A 15,872-nucleotide genomic window follows, 5' to 3' on the forward strand; every position below is an offset into this window, starting at 1 on the left:
ACTTCCATGAGCTTGAAGGACAGCATCCATGCGGTTTGGCAAGGATTCATACAATTTATTGATGAAGTCATCAGGGATAGCAAAGAAAACAGTCTTGCATGCCTTCCAGAGTTCATCAATATTCTTTGGTTTCGTCTTCCATGCTTCCTCTTTCATCCTACACCACATATGCTCAATGATGTTCATGTCTGGTGACTAGGCTGGCCAATCCTGGAGCATCTTGATCTTCTTGGCCTTAAGGAACTTTCATGTGGAGATGGAAGTATGCGATGGAGCACCATCCTGCTGCAGAATTTGGCTTTTTTTATGGTTGGGAATATAAGAGGTAGCTAAGATTTCTTGGTATTTTAGACTATTGATGTTGCCTTCCACCCTGCAGATCCCTCGCACACCCCCATACTGGATGTAACCCCAGACCATGATTTTTCCTCCACCAAACTTCACTGTTTTCTGGGTAAATCTCGGCTCCATGCGGGTTCCAGTAGGTCTCCTGCAATATTTGCGGCGACTGTGGTGTAATTCAACAAAAGATTCATCTGAAAAATCCACCTTCTGCCACTTTTCCAGTGTCTATCCTTTTAGCAGGCTGTGGGCCTTGGCAAATGCCACACGGTTTTTCAATTGTCTTTTGTTTAGTGCTGGCTTATGGGCACTGATTCGACCATGGAGGGCATTTCTAATCAGAATCCGACAAACTGTTCTGGTTGACACAGGGACTTCAGGTGACCAGGTCTCGTGGAGCTCTGCTGCAGTGGAAAAAGGGCTGGCCTTGGATTTTTGAGCCAACAAACGGTCCTCTCGAGCAGTTGTCTTGCGGGGTCGGCCTGACCTGGCCTTGTCCAAAACGTCTCCAGTCTCTTCAAATCTTTTTTTTATCCTCTGAACTTGACGCTGAGACACATTGAAGGTGTCTGCCACATCAGCAGTGGATCTGGTCTTCAGCCTCTTGATAATCAACACTTTAGTCTCCGGGTGAATCTTAGGCATGTTTGCAGAGGTCTAGTTGCAGTTGATGTGAAGGTCTAGTGTACTGGGGTTCTTTTTATACACACCTGAGACCTAATTGATCCATTATTAGTCACAGGTGAAGCTCATATAACAAGGCAACAACACTTATGTCTTGGCAAAAATTGACTCAATGGGCTTTACCAAGCTTTGAATATTAGAATACTTTTTGTCAGTTTCGTTTTGCACTGAAACATTATTACAAAAGCTGTTGGGATTAAAATGACCCATTTCTTTTAACAAAATCTTGATGAGAAATATATTTTAGTGGCACTTCAGGTCAATTTGTACACAAGTGACAATACTTTTGTCATGGACTGTATATGTATTACATGGTTTATTTCGTATACTTTTCCTAAGGGTTTTTATACGTTCACGTATAAACTTGGTGATCAAACCAAGCTACCCACTGGACTGACTGGGGACGAGAAAGGAGGTTATGGGCATGTACTTCTTTGTGTTTAACTACTGTTTGCCAAGCTGCACAGGGCAGTAAAATAAGTAATATGTGCAACTAAGGGCTCTTTCACACTTGCGTTGTCCGGATCCGTCGTGCACTCCATTTGCCGGAGGTGCCCGCCGGATCCGTAACAACGCAAGTGAACTGAAAGCATTTGAAGACGGATCCGTCTTCAAAATGCGTTCAGTGTTACTATGGCAGCCAGGACGCTATTAAAGTCCTGGCTGCCATAGTGAAATGGGGAGCGGGGGAGCAGTATACTTACAGTCCGTGCGGCTCCCGGGGCGCTCCAGAATGACGTCAGAGCGCCCCATGCGCATGGATGACGTGATCCATGCGACACGTGTCATCCATGCATGTGTGGCGCCCTGACGTCACTCTGAAGCGCCCCGGGAGCCGCACGGACGGTAAGTATACTGCTCCCCCGCTCCCCACTACACTTTACCATGGCAAACAGGACTTTAGTGTCCTGGAAGCCATGGTAACCATTCAGAAAAAGCTAAACGTCGGATCCGGTAATGCGCCGAAACGACGTTTAGCTTAAGGCTTAATGCGGATTAATGCCTTTCAATGGGCATTAATTCCGGATCCGGCCTTGCGGCAAGTGTTCAGGATTTTTGGCCGGAGCAAAAAGCGCAGCATGCTGCAGTATTTTCTCCGGCCAAAAAACGTTCCGTTCCGGAACTGAAGGCATCCTGAACGGATTTCTCTCCATTCAGAATGCATTGGGATAATCCTGATCAGGATTCTTCCGGCATAGAGCCCCGACGACGGAACTCTATGCCGGAACCCAACAACGCAAGTGTGAAAGAGCCCTTAAACTGGATTTACACAGGACGATTCTGCAGCCGATTGTTGGTAAGGAAGTGTCGGCTGCTCGTTCAGTGAAGGTGACCGTGCATTTACATGCACCGATCACCTTAACTGTATGAGGACAAGGGATTGCTATTGCGATCCCTCGTCCTCAGAGATTCATGGTTTCTGAGGAGCAGATCACTGTTTAGACCACACGATCTGCTGCCCAGAAACTATGATCGGTGGTGCCTTCACGAATGAATGGATCACCCATAGGGTGATCGGCTGCACATTTACAAGGGCAGATTGTCAGGAACGGTCGTTCACGATTAGCTGCATTTATTGTCCAGACTAACAGCCATGTCTGAGATCCATAACATATGACAGCTCCAACGTCTGGAAACCACCATCCAGGAAGTTCTTACAATATACACCAAGTCATGGTTGGCTAAGAACAGAAATCAAGCCTGACTCTTACTCATGTAACGGAAAGTCTCCTCAGCCAGGACAGGAGAAAGGCTGCCAAGGCCATTGCTTTGATGTGTTGGGGAGTGTTGGAGCCAGTCTTGGTGACTGTAGAGATACAAGGAGTCCACTCGTAACTTGTATTGAGGGAGTTGGTCTTCTAGCAAGTTAACCAGTTCCACTTCAGGGGCATCTGGACTGTGATAGACATCTGTGGAAAACAGTTAAATAAAATATAGAGAGAGAAGCGGATAAGGCAAAGTCAGTCCAGCTCGCCGCCTGCTAGGATGCACGGAAGCGTGGAGGAAACACGCAGAAATACTGATGAACAAGAGAGAAATCCAGCATCTGATACAACAGAGATCTTTATTGAAAAACAGGACAGCAGAGCGTCTCCGCATTTCAGATCTATACATATGGATCCTCTCATGAATATATGTACAGATCCGAAACGCGTAGATGTTTCTACTTCATATTATCTAACTTGTTAAGTAATAACATTATAATGATAGCAAAGTTCTCATTCTCAGTCACAAGATCAATATATGCAGTAGATAAAAAGCGAATTAACATCGCGTAGTGAAAGAGGGCTGGTCTCTTCTCTCTGATGACACATATGTCAAGAGGTCACCAAGGGTAATCTTGGAGAATTAGTTCTGATTCACTTTCTATTTTTCAGACTTACCAGTGCCAGGAGCGGAGTCTCCACAGTGGATATTCATGAGTGGAGGTGGATATCAGCATCCACTCCGATTATAGTCAAGGAGGAGACAGAGATTCTGCCACAAAGTCACCTGAACAGCCAGGATTGGATCTGCGGAGCCGTTTTCTGCTTCAGGGCATCCCTGGATCATGATGGGAACCTTCTCACTTCACCTTCCTTTCACACTCTTCATATCCTCTAAAAAAGGACATAAAAAAAATATATAATAAAACAATCAATTGCTATATGAACAAGCTCCCTGTGAACAAAGATTGGCAAACTGAAATGCGGGAGCCCGTCAAAAGGCTAGGAGAAAGGTTATTATGTCATAATGCATGTTTTCTGGTTTAGCCGACCAGACAATTTATTCATTTATCGTTTGCATATTATGTGCCTTTTGTACACTATGCAGAACATGGAACTGAGGCTATGAGCCCTATACAGACAGCTAAAGGGGTTGTCTGGATAGATCATTACAGGGCATCTGTCTTCAGATTTGTACCTGTTCCATGTGCACTTGGCAGCTGAAGGCATCTGTGTTGGTCCCATGTGCCCGCACTGCTGAGAAAAATGCTGTTTTAATATATGCAAATGAGCCTCTAGGAGCAACGGGGGCGTTGCCATTACACCTACAGGCTCTGCTCTCTCTGCAACTGCCCTGTCCTCTGGACTTTGACAGGGCCAAGTGTGATGACGTTTAACTGCTTGGCCCTGTCAATCAAAATGGAGAGGGGTTGGCAGCTGCAGAGAGAGCAGAGCCTCTAGGTGTAACGGCAATGCCCCCATTGCTCCTAGAGGCTCATTAGCATATAGTAAAACATCATATTGTCAACTGACAAGCACACATAGAACAGGTCAGCCAGCGTCATAGGTACAAATCTGCTGACAGATGCCCTTTAATGTCTGATCGGTGAAGGTCAGACTCCTGTAACCCCCCCCCCCCCCCCCAATCTTCTGTTTCAAGAGGCCAGTGATGTCACCTTCACTAGTCACATGGCCTATATGCATCTTATGTCCATTCAAATAGTGCCAAGCACATCGCTCATCTGAGCCCTGCAGCCCTTCAAACAGTTGATCGTGGTGCCGGAGTTGGACTTCACCCATCAGGTCTTGATAACCTATTCTTAGATCTGTATATCCTATCTTATGGAAAAATGTCAGCACCAGAGAGCTGGGCTGGATATTCACTTTTCAGTATAACCTGTAGAGGCCCCTTCACCGAGCATTGGACAGATCATTGAATGCTCATTAGCGATTATCGGGCGGTGTAAAGGTGTCGCCGATTTCCTGATGAACGATCGAAACGCTCGTCCGCTGGGTAACAGGATTGTCGTTCGCGTGGACACCGAAATCATCGTTTGCCGGCAGCAGATCGTGCCGTCTAAACACGCTCTCCTGGCGGCATACAGCGATTCTGTATGGGGATGAGTGATGGTATTAGCGATCGCTCCTCCCCACACTGTGGAGGAGATCGCTGCATGTAAATGCAGAGGTCTCCTTCACTGACAAGCAGGCGATTGCCGGGAAGGAACAACCTTCTACTCAGTTGAGCAGTGAAGAGGGACCTTAGCTTTACCTTAGAGCTGGAGGCTCAGTTATCTCACTAGTTATCATTACTTACTGCAGAGGGCAGCGGCCGATATTAAACCTACAATAACTGGTGCACTGCAGCCAACATCTGCAGAAAGAATTCACTGGTTTTCTTGGGAACGTTGTGAACTTAATGTCATAAAACAGGTATTATTTTAATCAGCAGGATCAACTATCAGGGAGTAGACCTGGTGTAACAGGATTAATTCTGCTGATAGGTAACATATGCTAATCAGATCCTGACTGTAATGTTGCTGCATCTAATTAATAAAGGGAGGTGCACTGCTGCAACTACTTTGAAAAGTTTGGCATTAAAATAATCATTTATGAACAGGGGCGTACATAGAAATCATTTTAGGCCCCATAGCAAGAATGTACAGCAGTGTACGGATATGTGAGGTATGAGGTATAAATTACAGCTCGTACCTCACATATCAGTACACTACTATATATACTATACACACTGCATCTATTATACCTCATCAGTACACAGCTGTATATACCATATATCTGTACACACTGCATCTATTATAACTTGTACCTCACATATTAGTACACTATTATATATACTATACATCTGTACATACTGCATCTATTATACCTCATATCAGTACACAGCTGTATATACCATATATCTGTACATAGTGCATCTACTATACCTCGTATCTCACATCTGTACACTGCTGTATATACTATATATCTGTACACACTGCATCTATTATACCTCATATCAGTACACAGCTGTATATACCATATATACACACTGCATCTATTATACCTCATATCAGTACACAGCTGTATATACCATATATCTGTACACACTGCATCTATTATAACTTGTACCTCACATATCAGTACACTATTATATATACTATACATCTGTACATACTGCATCTATTATACCTCATATATCAGTACACAGCTGTATATACCATATATCTGTACATAGTGCATCTACTATACCTCGTATCTCACATATCTGTACACTGCTGTATATACTATATATCTGTACACACTGCATCTATTATACCTCATACCTCCCATATCAGTACACTGCTGTATGCACTGTATATCTGTACACACTGCATTTATTATGCCTTGTACCTCACATATTCGTACCTTGCTGGGTATACTATATACCTGTGTCCACTGCATCTATTACACTGTACACTCACCTAAAGAATTATTAGGAACACCTGTTCTATTTCTCATTAATGCAATTATCTAGTCAACCAATCACATGGCAGTTGCTTCAATGCATTTAGGATTGTGGTCCTGGTCAAGACAATCTCCTGAACTCCAAACTGAATGTCAGAATGGGAAAGAAAGGTGATTTAAGCAATTTTGAGTGTGGCATGGTTGTTGGTGCCAGACGGGCCAGTCTGAGTATTTCACAATCTGCTCAGTTACTGGGATTTTCACGCACAACCATTTCTAGGGTTTACAAAGAATGGTGTGAAAAGGGAAAAACATCCAGTATGCGGCAGTCCTGTGGGCAAAAATGCCTTGTGGATGCTAGAGGTCAGAGGAGAATGGGCCGACTGATTCAAGCTGATAGAAGAGCAACGTTGACTGAAATAACCACTCGTTACAACCGAGGTATGCAGTAAAGCATTTGTGAAGCCACAACACGCACAACCTTGAGGCGGATGGGCTACAACAGCAGAAGACCCCACCGGGTACCACCCATCTCCACTACAAATAGGAAAAAGAGGCTACAATTTGCACGAGCTCACCAAAATTGGACTGTTGAAGACTGGAAAAATGTTGCCTGGTCTGATGAGTCTCGATTTCTGTTGAGACTTTCAAATGGTAGAGTCCGAATTTGGCGTAAACAGAATGAGAACATGTATCCATCCTCTGATGGCTACTTCCAGCAGGATAATGCACCATGTCACAAAGCTCGAATCATTTCAAATTGGTTTCTTGAACATGACAATGAGTTCACTGTACTAAAATGGCCCCCACAGTCACCAGATCTCAACCCAATAGAGCATCTTTGGGATGTGGTGGAACGGGAGCTTAGTGCCCTGGATGTGCATCCCTCAAATCTCCATCAATTGCAAGATGCTATCCTATCAATATGGGCCAACATTTCTAAAGAAGGCTATCAGCACCTTGTTGAATCAATGCCACGTAGAATTAAGGCAGTTCTGAAGGCAAAAGGGGGTCCAACACCGTATTAGTATGGTGTTCCTAATAATTCTTTAGGTGAGTGTATAATACATGCAGTGTTGCAGTGTGTGTGTATATATGGAATAGGGTATAAAGCAGGAGGACCTCCTCTTACCACTCCATTCTATTCTATTCTCAGTGGAGAGCTCATCCTGCATTTCTTCTCCATGCTGATGGGGGTTGAAGGACCTGTGATGACGCTCTGTGCAGTTCCTTTACTAGATGTACAGGCCCTGTGATTATGATGATATCATCACAGGTCCTGGCAGATGCTCCTATCTAACCTGAGAACTACACCATTCTTTGTGCAGTTCCTTTACTAGATGTACAGAACCTGTGATGACATCATCACAGGTCCTTTAGCTTTCCCCACTGACGATAGGGATACTGAAGCTGGACAGTAGAGGGCAATTAGGGGGCAGGGCCTTTGGTTCACTGCAGGCCCCTTTTCCCCATGGCCCCATAGAAGTTGCGTGGTCTTCACCTATTGGAGGTACGACACTGTTTATGAAGGTAGCTGTAATTGTGCAATATATTTTGTTTACTCTTATCGCTCCTATCTTCCGGGCTGTGGTCACATGACCATGTCCATGCAGCTCTTTCTTATTTCCTGTAATGTCCATAGAGGTGCAGAGATCGGAAAGTAGCTATGTAACTAGCTGGTTGGGAGGAGCTATAAGCTAGCTGGACAGTGTTAGGGGCGGGGCTGGTGCTGTGGCAGAGACAGGAGAAGTGCATCATGGGTTTGGTTGGATACAGCAACAGGATGCGCTATATACAGGGGAAGATCTACTGGAGATAAGCATCTACATGAACATGTCTATTAAAAAAAAATATATAGTATTAGTAATCCCAGAAAACCCCTTTAATGGGAAATTTTGATAGTAAGATCAAGCAAATGTGTGTGAATGAGATCACTTGATGTCATTGTAATTAAAACAAGACCAGTTACCTGACCACATAACTACAATCTCAACTTTATTGCAATATCTAATAAATCACTGCATGGAAAGACACCTGTACAGACATTGGTGTTTCCGCTAGTGCACTGTGCCGCCGAAGGTCCGCTCCAGCCCTATTGACTATAAGCCCCAGTTCACACGAACGTGTGTGATCCGTGGCCCTATTGCGGGCCGCAATACACGACCACATTCACTTCAATGGGTCCGCAAATCCGGAATTGCGGAACGGCCGCACGGAACGGGACCCCCAGGGCTTCAGATGGCGACCAAAACGGTCGCCAATGCGCCTTAAAATTTGCAGATGGCGACAAGACTTTTTAGTCTTGTCGCCATTTGCGACTGTACCGCCGCGATCCTGCGCAGCCCAAGTTCTCTTCAGTAGCACACCGCACAGTGGAGAAGGAACGAGTCCCTCCCTCTCCACTGTGACGCTGCCGCCACTACCACCAATGGGGAGATAACAGGGAGGAGGAGGGGAGGAGCTGTCGCCACTGCGCCACCAATGAATGTAAAACATAAGTGTCGGCAGCGGTATCACAGACCCGGCACCCGGCCTCAATAACAGGGCATGCGATCCGCGGCCATTAACCCCTCAGGTGCCCCAGATCGCATGCCCTGTTATTGAGGCCGGGTGCCCGGTCTGTGATACCGCTGCAGACAATTGTATGAAGGAGTCAAAGAGGACCTTTCGTGGGTCCAAAGAATATGAACTTAGTAGCAGGCTGCATAAAGCGGCGCCCAGGGATCTAAGTGCACTTACTATTATTCCTGGGCGCCGCTCCGTTTGTCCGCTGTGGCCCCCGGTATTTTCAGCATTCAGAGGAAGGAAGAGGAGACGCCAGTGTCTCTCCGTCTCCATGACAGCAGCGCTGTCCAATCACAGCGCAGAGCCAGGGAGGTTTTTTTTCTCCCTGGCTCTGAGTTCTGTGCTGTGATTGGACAGCGCTGCTGTTATGGAGACGGAGAGACACTGGCGTCTCCTCCTCCTTCCTCTGAATGCTGAAAATACCGGGGGCCACAGCGGACGAACGGAGCGGCGCCCAGGAATAATAGTAAGTGCACTTAGATCCCTGGGCGCCGCTCTATGCAGCCTGCTATTAAGTTCATATTCTTTGGACCCACGAAAGGTCCTCTTTAAACATTCATTGGTGGTGCAGTGCGCTCTCCCAAAGCCTCTCCCTCCCCCCCCCCCCCATTATCACTGGCCACAAGTCGTCCCCGTCTCCCCCCCCATTGTTATATGGTGGCCACAGGGTCCCATCCCCTTCATTGGTGGCAGTGGCAGATTACACTGCTGGGGCTCAGATCGTTACCATGGCAGCCAGGACGCTACTGAAGCCCTGGCTGCCATGTTCAGCTCCCTGCTGCTGTGTGCACAGAGCCCAGGGCAGCAGGGAGATGTGAGCTCCTATTCACCCTGATAGAGCTCTATCAGGGTGAATAGCACAAGGGATGAAAAGATACAGGTTCTAGTCCCTAAGGGAAGAAATGGTTATTAAAAAAACAAAACAAAACAAAAAAAAAACACCAAAATACTAAAAGTTTAAATGGCCCCCTTCCCAGTTTTACATATAAAATTTACAAACAATAAAGAACATATTACATATCGCCACGTCCCAAAAAGTGTGAGCTATTAAAATATTAAAAAATATTTCCGCTCGGTGAAGGCCGTAACAGAAAAAAAAACTCTAAACCACGCAATTCGCCATTTTTAGTCACCTTGTTCCCCAGAAAATGTCCCTGGATGTGAGAGGCATGTGGTGCTGTTTTCTCCTATATGTAGTGCACCTGCGTCTCATCTTCTCAAAGTCCTTTTTTTTAAATTATATGCATTTTAAATTTGGCGACTAAAAAATGTAATTTGGCTCCTAAATTTTTTAGTTTAGGAGCCAATGGCTCCTGGTCATTTTTTTTTGTCTGGAGCACTGACCCCTCTGAAGCACTACGGAGTGCTTCCGTGGGGTTGCGTCCCGTACTTCCGTTCCGCAAAAAGATACAACATGTCCTATCTTTTTGCGGAACGGGCGGATCGCGGACCCATTAAAGTGAATGGGTCCGCGATCCGATGCGGCTGACCTATGGCCGGCAATCATGCATTGCGGCCCGCAATTTGCGGGCCGCAGCAAGGGCACGGGTCACACGCGTTCGTGTGAACTCGGCCTAATGTCGTAGTTTTATTCTGGCTGTCTCTCGGCATGTTTGCCGTGCTGTGGCCGGACCTTATAGTTAACGGGGCCGGAGCGGACCTCCGGTGGAACGGTGCACTAGCAGCAACACGGATCCAGCAGGCTGCCGCTAGTGTGAAAGTAGGCTAAATCGCCGAACTGTTCACATTATGGAAGCACGTAGCGCCCCCCCACCCACATGGGAACAGCAGAGAGAGGTCACAATTCAATACAGTATTTTGAGAAGTAGTAAGACATAAAATGACAGATCCTTTCAAGATGTAAACAGCAATATGTCCACAGTATTAACTACTACAAACGTTATCACCCTGACACACCGGGCACATAAAATCCACTTTATGACAGTATTGTGTTATTGTGCGCTGTATATCTGCATGGTTTTACAGATTATTGCTCATCCCCACAAGCAATATCAGATCTGCAAAGTTGTTAAATCAGAAAAAAACATTATAGAAAGTTAAATATTAAACACCTAACCGGTACTTACATTCCACATGAAAATAAAATCGAACAAAAATCCTGCATTTAAAAAAAAAGACACTGGATAAAAAAAAAAAAAAAAAGCCGCTGTATCTATCCACATTTTTTATTTTATTTATTTATTTATTATTATTATTATTTTTTTTTTTTTAGGTACAGTCACAACCCCCCCCCCCCCCCCCCCCCAAAAAAAACACGAATTGAAACAAAAAGGCTAACAATGTTAAGGTCTGTCATTATGAAGACAACTGCAAACAGCTAAGCCTGTGTAGAAAAACACTTAAGGCTCTTTCACACTTGCATTGTCCGGATCCGTCGTGTACTCCATTTGCCGGAATTACACGCCGGATCAGGAAAAATGCGTAAGAACGCAGAATTTTTTCTTTCCGGATGCGTCTTTCTGGCTTTTTTGGTAACAGACTGATCCGGAAATCCTGAAGCCAACATCAACTTATTTTTCCGGATCCGTCATACGGATCCGGTATGGGGCCGGATCTGTACGACGGATCCGGGAAAAAAAACTTTGATGTTGGCTTCAGGATTTCCGGATCAGTCTCTTTTCGCGCCAGCCAAGTCCTTCCTACTTCCTGGCGCAGGCGCAACTTCCGGATCCGTCATTGCGTCGTAACAACTGAAGATGTTAGGACGGATCCGGAATAATACATTTCAATGGGCTATTATTCCGGATCCGTTGATGCGGCAAGTGTTCAGGATTTTTGACCGGAGCAAAAAGCGCAGCATGCTGATATTTTCTCCGGCCAAAAAACGTTCCGGTCCTGAACTGAAGACAACCTGAACAAATTTCTCTCCATTCAGAATGCATGGGGATAACCCTGATCAGGATTTTTCCGGCATAGAGCCCCGACGACGGAACTCTATGCCGGAAAAGAACAACGCAAGTGTGAAAGAGCCCTTATTAGGGTACTTTCACACTAGCGTTTTTCTTTTCCGGCGCTGAGTTCCGTCCTAGGGGCAGTTTTATCCTAATGCATTCTGAATGGAGAGTAATCCGTTCAGGATGCATCAGGATGTCTTCAGTTCAGTCTTTTTGACTGATCAGGCTTTTCAGAAAACCGTAGCATGTTGTATTTTTACCTCCGGCCAAAAATCCTGAACACTTTGACTGAACGCCGGATCCGGTCTTTTTCCCATTGACATGCATTAACGCCGGATCCGGCGCCGTGTGTTCAGTCAAACCGGATCCAGCTTTTGCATGTTAAACACGAAAAATGTGAAAAAAAAGTTAAAGTCCATAATGGCGGATCCGTTTTTTCCAATGCATTTTTTCATTGTGATCAAAATCCTGATCAGGATTCAAATGTAATCCGTTTTCACACGTTTTTCCGGATCCGGCGGGCAGTTCCGGTGTCGGAATTGAACGCCGGATGTAAACAACGCTAGTGTGAAAGTAGCCCTAGACAATTATAAAAATACTGGTATTCCCACCAAACAAATGGTGTATCATGCTTATAAGCAGGGGTGTCTGGTGAAGTGGGGTGAGGAAGGAATACAAGAGGAGAGAGAGAGAGAGAGAGAGAGAGAGAGAGAGAGAGAGAGAGAGAGAGAGAGAGAGAGAGAGAGAGAAATACCCAAATTTACTCTTGAGTTCACACACCATAAATAATACCGTACTTTCTGGCTGCTATAACAACCAGGTTAATGCCACTTAGTTCCTGGGTAAATGCTGGCCAACATTTCTAATTATCATTTCCCTGCTAAAAAACAAACTGGCATGCCACCATCTTTCACACACACACCAACACCTATCCCTGCAGTGCTGTGGGAAAATGTTTGAAGGACTCTTAAGGGACTATATACAGGAGTATGTGATTGTAAATAATATTATACCGTATTTTTCGCCCTATAAGACGCACCTAGGTTTAAGAGGACAATAAGAAAAAATATATTTGCCATTACACCTCAGGTCATACCAGCAATCAGACCCCCAGTGTCAATCAGAGCTCAGCTTACAGCCCCAATCAGAGCCCAATGTTAATCAGACTTCAGATCAGACGCCCAAATGCCCTACAGCAACCTTCAGCCATCTATCAGCCCTCACGTCAGCCCCCACATCAGCCCCAGCCCAAATAAATAAATAAAAATAAAAAACACTTACCTCTCCTACTCCTGGACACCACCGCTCCTCATCATCGCGATCCTATTTATACTGCTGTCGGCTGTGCTGTGAACCGGCGCGCACAGCGTGAGGTCACAGAGCACCCCCACGCTGTGCACAGCCCTGCACAGGCAACAGCCGAGGACCAGGAAGCGGTGAGTACAGAGCCTTCACCGCTTCCCGATCCTCCGGTACTAATGAGCGCTTCCATAAGAGGGGGAAAAAAGTGCGTCTTACAGGGCGAAAAATACAGTAAGTGATAACCAGCATGGGTTTACCAAGGACAGAAGTTGTCAGACTAACCTGATTTGTTTTTATGAGGAGGCGAGTAGTAGCCTGGACAGAGGGGCGGCTATGGATGTAGTGTTTCTGGATTTTGTAAAGGCTTTTGATACTGTCCCTCACAGACGCTTAATAGGTAAAGTAAGGTCTATAAGCTTGGAAAGTATAGTCTGTATTTGGATAAAAAACTGGCTGAAGGACCGTGTCCAGAGTTGCAGATGACACTAAGCTGTGTAGTACTGTACGGTCTATGGAAGAGGTCCATAAACTACAAGCTGACTAGAACACACAGTGATTGGGCATCAACTTGGCAAATGAGGTTCAATGTGGACAAATGTAAAGTTATGCATCTTGGTAGTAATAATCTCTGTGCTTCATATGTCCTAGGGGATGTAGCACTGGGAGAGTCACTTCTAGAGAAGGATTTGGGTGTCCTTGTGAACATGTCAATGGGCTGCTTCTAATGCTATTGCAGTAAATTGGCATGTATTGAACGAGGCATGGACTCGCAGGGCAGGGATGTAATATTACCACTTTACAAAGCTTTGGTGCGGCCTCATCTTGGATATGTGGTTCAGTTATGGGCACCAGTCCATAGAAGGGATGCCCTGGAGCTGGAAAGAGTACAGAGGAGAGCAACTAAACTGATAAGGGGCATGGAGGGTCTTAGTTATGAGGAAAGATTAAAGGAGTTATTCAAATGCTAAAAGTTCCCCCCCCCCAATGCCCAGGCCCCTAGTATATATTATACTTACTTGCTCCCTGGCACCCGCGTCCCTCCGGATACCTGCATGGCCGCCGCTGCATCTCCCCATCGCGCGGATCAAAACATCCGACGACAGGGTGAGAAGCCAATAGCAGGCTGCAACGGGGCTGCACCTCATTTTGGCTGCTCCCCCCAGGTCGCCAGATGTTTTGATCCAAGCAATAGGGAGATGTAGTGGCGGCTGTGCAGGGATCAGGCGTGAGGCGGGTGCCAGGGAGCAGGTAAGTATAATGTATACGAGTGGCCAGGGCATTGGGGGAGGGGGGAAATCTTTTAGAATTCAGATAACCCCTTTAAAAGAATTAAATTTAAACTTGAGAAGAGACGTCTAATGGGGGACATTATTAACCTATATAAATATATAAATGGTCCGCACAAAAAAATATGGTGAAAAGATGTTCCATGTAAAATGCCCTCAAAGACAATGGGGCCCTGCCTCTGACTGGAGAAGAAAAAGCTCAGTCACCAGAGGCATCAAGGCTTCTTTACTGTAAGGCCTCATACATACAACCGCTGTTTGGGTCACTTCAATTGAGCCGTAAGAGATGCGGCCTGCACTCCGTGTGCTGTCTGCACCTGTTGCCCCGCAGCCCATAATAGAACAGGTCCTATTCTTGTCAGTTTTGCAGACAAGAATATGCATTTCTAATATAGGCTGCTCGTTTTGTTACGCAAAACACGGCGTGGTCGTGTGCAGGTAGCCGAAATCTGTTCTACCTCAGGACGTGGTCACAGCAGGAACCGTGGGCAGTTTTAAGAGAGGCTTAGATGAATTCTTAAAATGAAATAACATTAAAAGGGATTGTGTCACTTCAGCAAATGGCATTTATCAGGTACAGAAAGTTAATACAAGGCACTTACTAATGTACTGTGATTGTCCATATTGCCTCCTTTGCTGGACTGATTCATTTTTCCATCACATTATACATGGCTCGTTTCCAAGGAGTTACGACCACCCTACAATCCAACAGCGGTGGTCGTGCTTGCACGCCTCTTGATAAATTAGGTCCATCCTCCTGCAGTCTGTGGGCCTAAACCGTAATCTGCAACAGTTCAGAGCTGCTTAAATTTCTGGCTTCATGTGCACCAGAAATCTGGCGTAAATTAAGATAATTTTGTCGGGGCCGCTGTCCGCGCTGCCTTCAGGGAAAGTGGCGAGGGCGATGTAAGTTTGCAACTTCTTAATGCCACTTTTCAGGCACAAAGGAGATGATAAATCTCCCCCATTCTGTCATATTCTTTACCCCACTTAGTACTTACTCAAAGGGGCTGTCCCAGACCCTGAAAAAAAAAATTGGGGGATGCCTGGCAGTTCCGGAAGTGTTGTGCAGGGAGTCAGCATGTCACACTTCCTGTCAAGTGGGGACTGGCAGCAGCAGGGATGGAGCAAGGGTGTAGGAACCCAGGACAACCAGACTAGATGAGTGGGGTTTTTTCCGATATTTTTTTTTTTTTTTTATTCACACACCTTGAATGGCTATCCCAAAATTTTTTTCTTTTCCCCATCATTGTTTTTAGAGTTACTACTGTTATATTAACTGATAACCATATTTTATGACGCCTTGCACTGTAACTTCTTTTAAAACTGTAACCCAATGTGTCACCCAATTTTTTTATGCTGGTTAAAATCAGATAGTGATACATATGCTTTTGCCTGAGCTGTTAGCAACATTTAGAGATATGTTTTACAGCAGTCACCATGGACCATGGACACAACGGATAGGAAGGGACCTCATTGACCTTTATGGTAGAGTTTTCTAGACACTGACCTATGGAGAGGTCAGAAGGGAGTAGATAAGCTGTGATATCACCTATTGTAAATGATTGACGAGTATCCTCTTTCTAATCTTTCATGTAATGATAAGCAGATAACTGCAGTAAAGTGAA

General features: G+C 45.4%; 1 protein-coding gene across 2 annotated transcripts in view; it reads right to left on the reverse strand.

Annotated features, from left to right (window-relative positions):
* The window catches only part of TRAK2 (trafficking kinesin protein 2), a 79,478-nt gene that overhangs the window by 38,241 nt on the left and 25,365 nt on the right, over nucleotides 1–15,872 (reverse strand). For both annotated transcript variants that reach the window (XM_040441890.1, XM_040441889.1), the window contains exons 2-3: nucleotides 3,411–3,626; nucleotides 2,739–2,936 (exon numbers count right to left, since the gene is read on the reverse strand). In XM_040441890.1, coding sequence (XP_040297824.1) covers nucleotides 2,739–2,936; nucleotides 3,411–3,447 — 235 coding nt within the window. In that variant the 5' untranslated portion in view covers nucleotides 3,448–3,626. The remainder of the gene's footprint in view (nucleotides 1–2,738; nucleotides 2,937–3,410; nucleotides 3,627–15,872) is intronic.

This window comes from Bufo bufo, chromosome 7 (genome assembly GCF_905171765.1).
Source record: "Bufo bufo chromosome 7, aBufBuf1.1, whole genome shotgun sequence".
Classification (NCBI taxonomy): domain Eukaryota; kingdom Metazoa; phylum Chordata; class Amphibia; order Anura; family Bufonidae; genus Bufo; species Bufo bufo.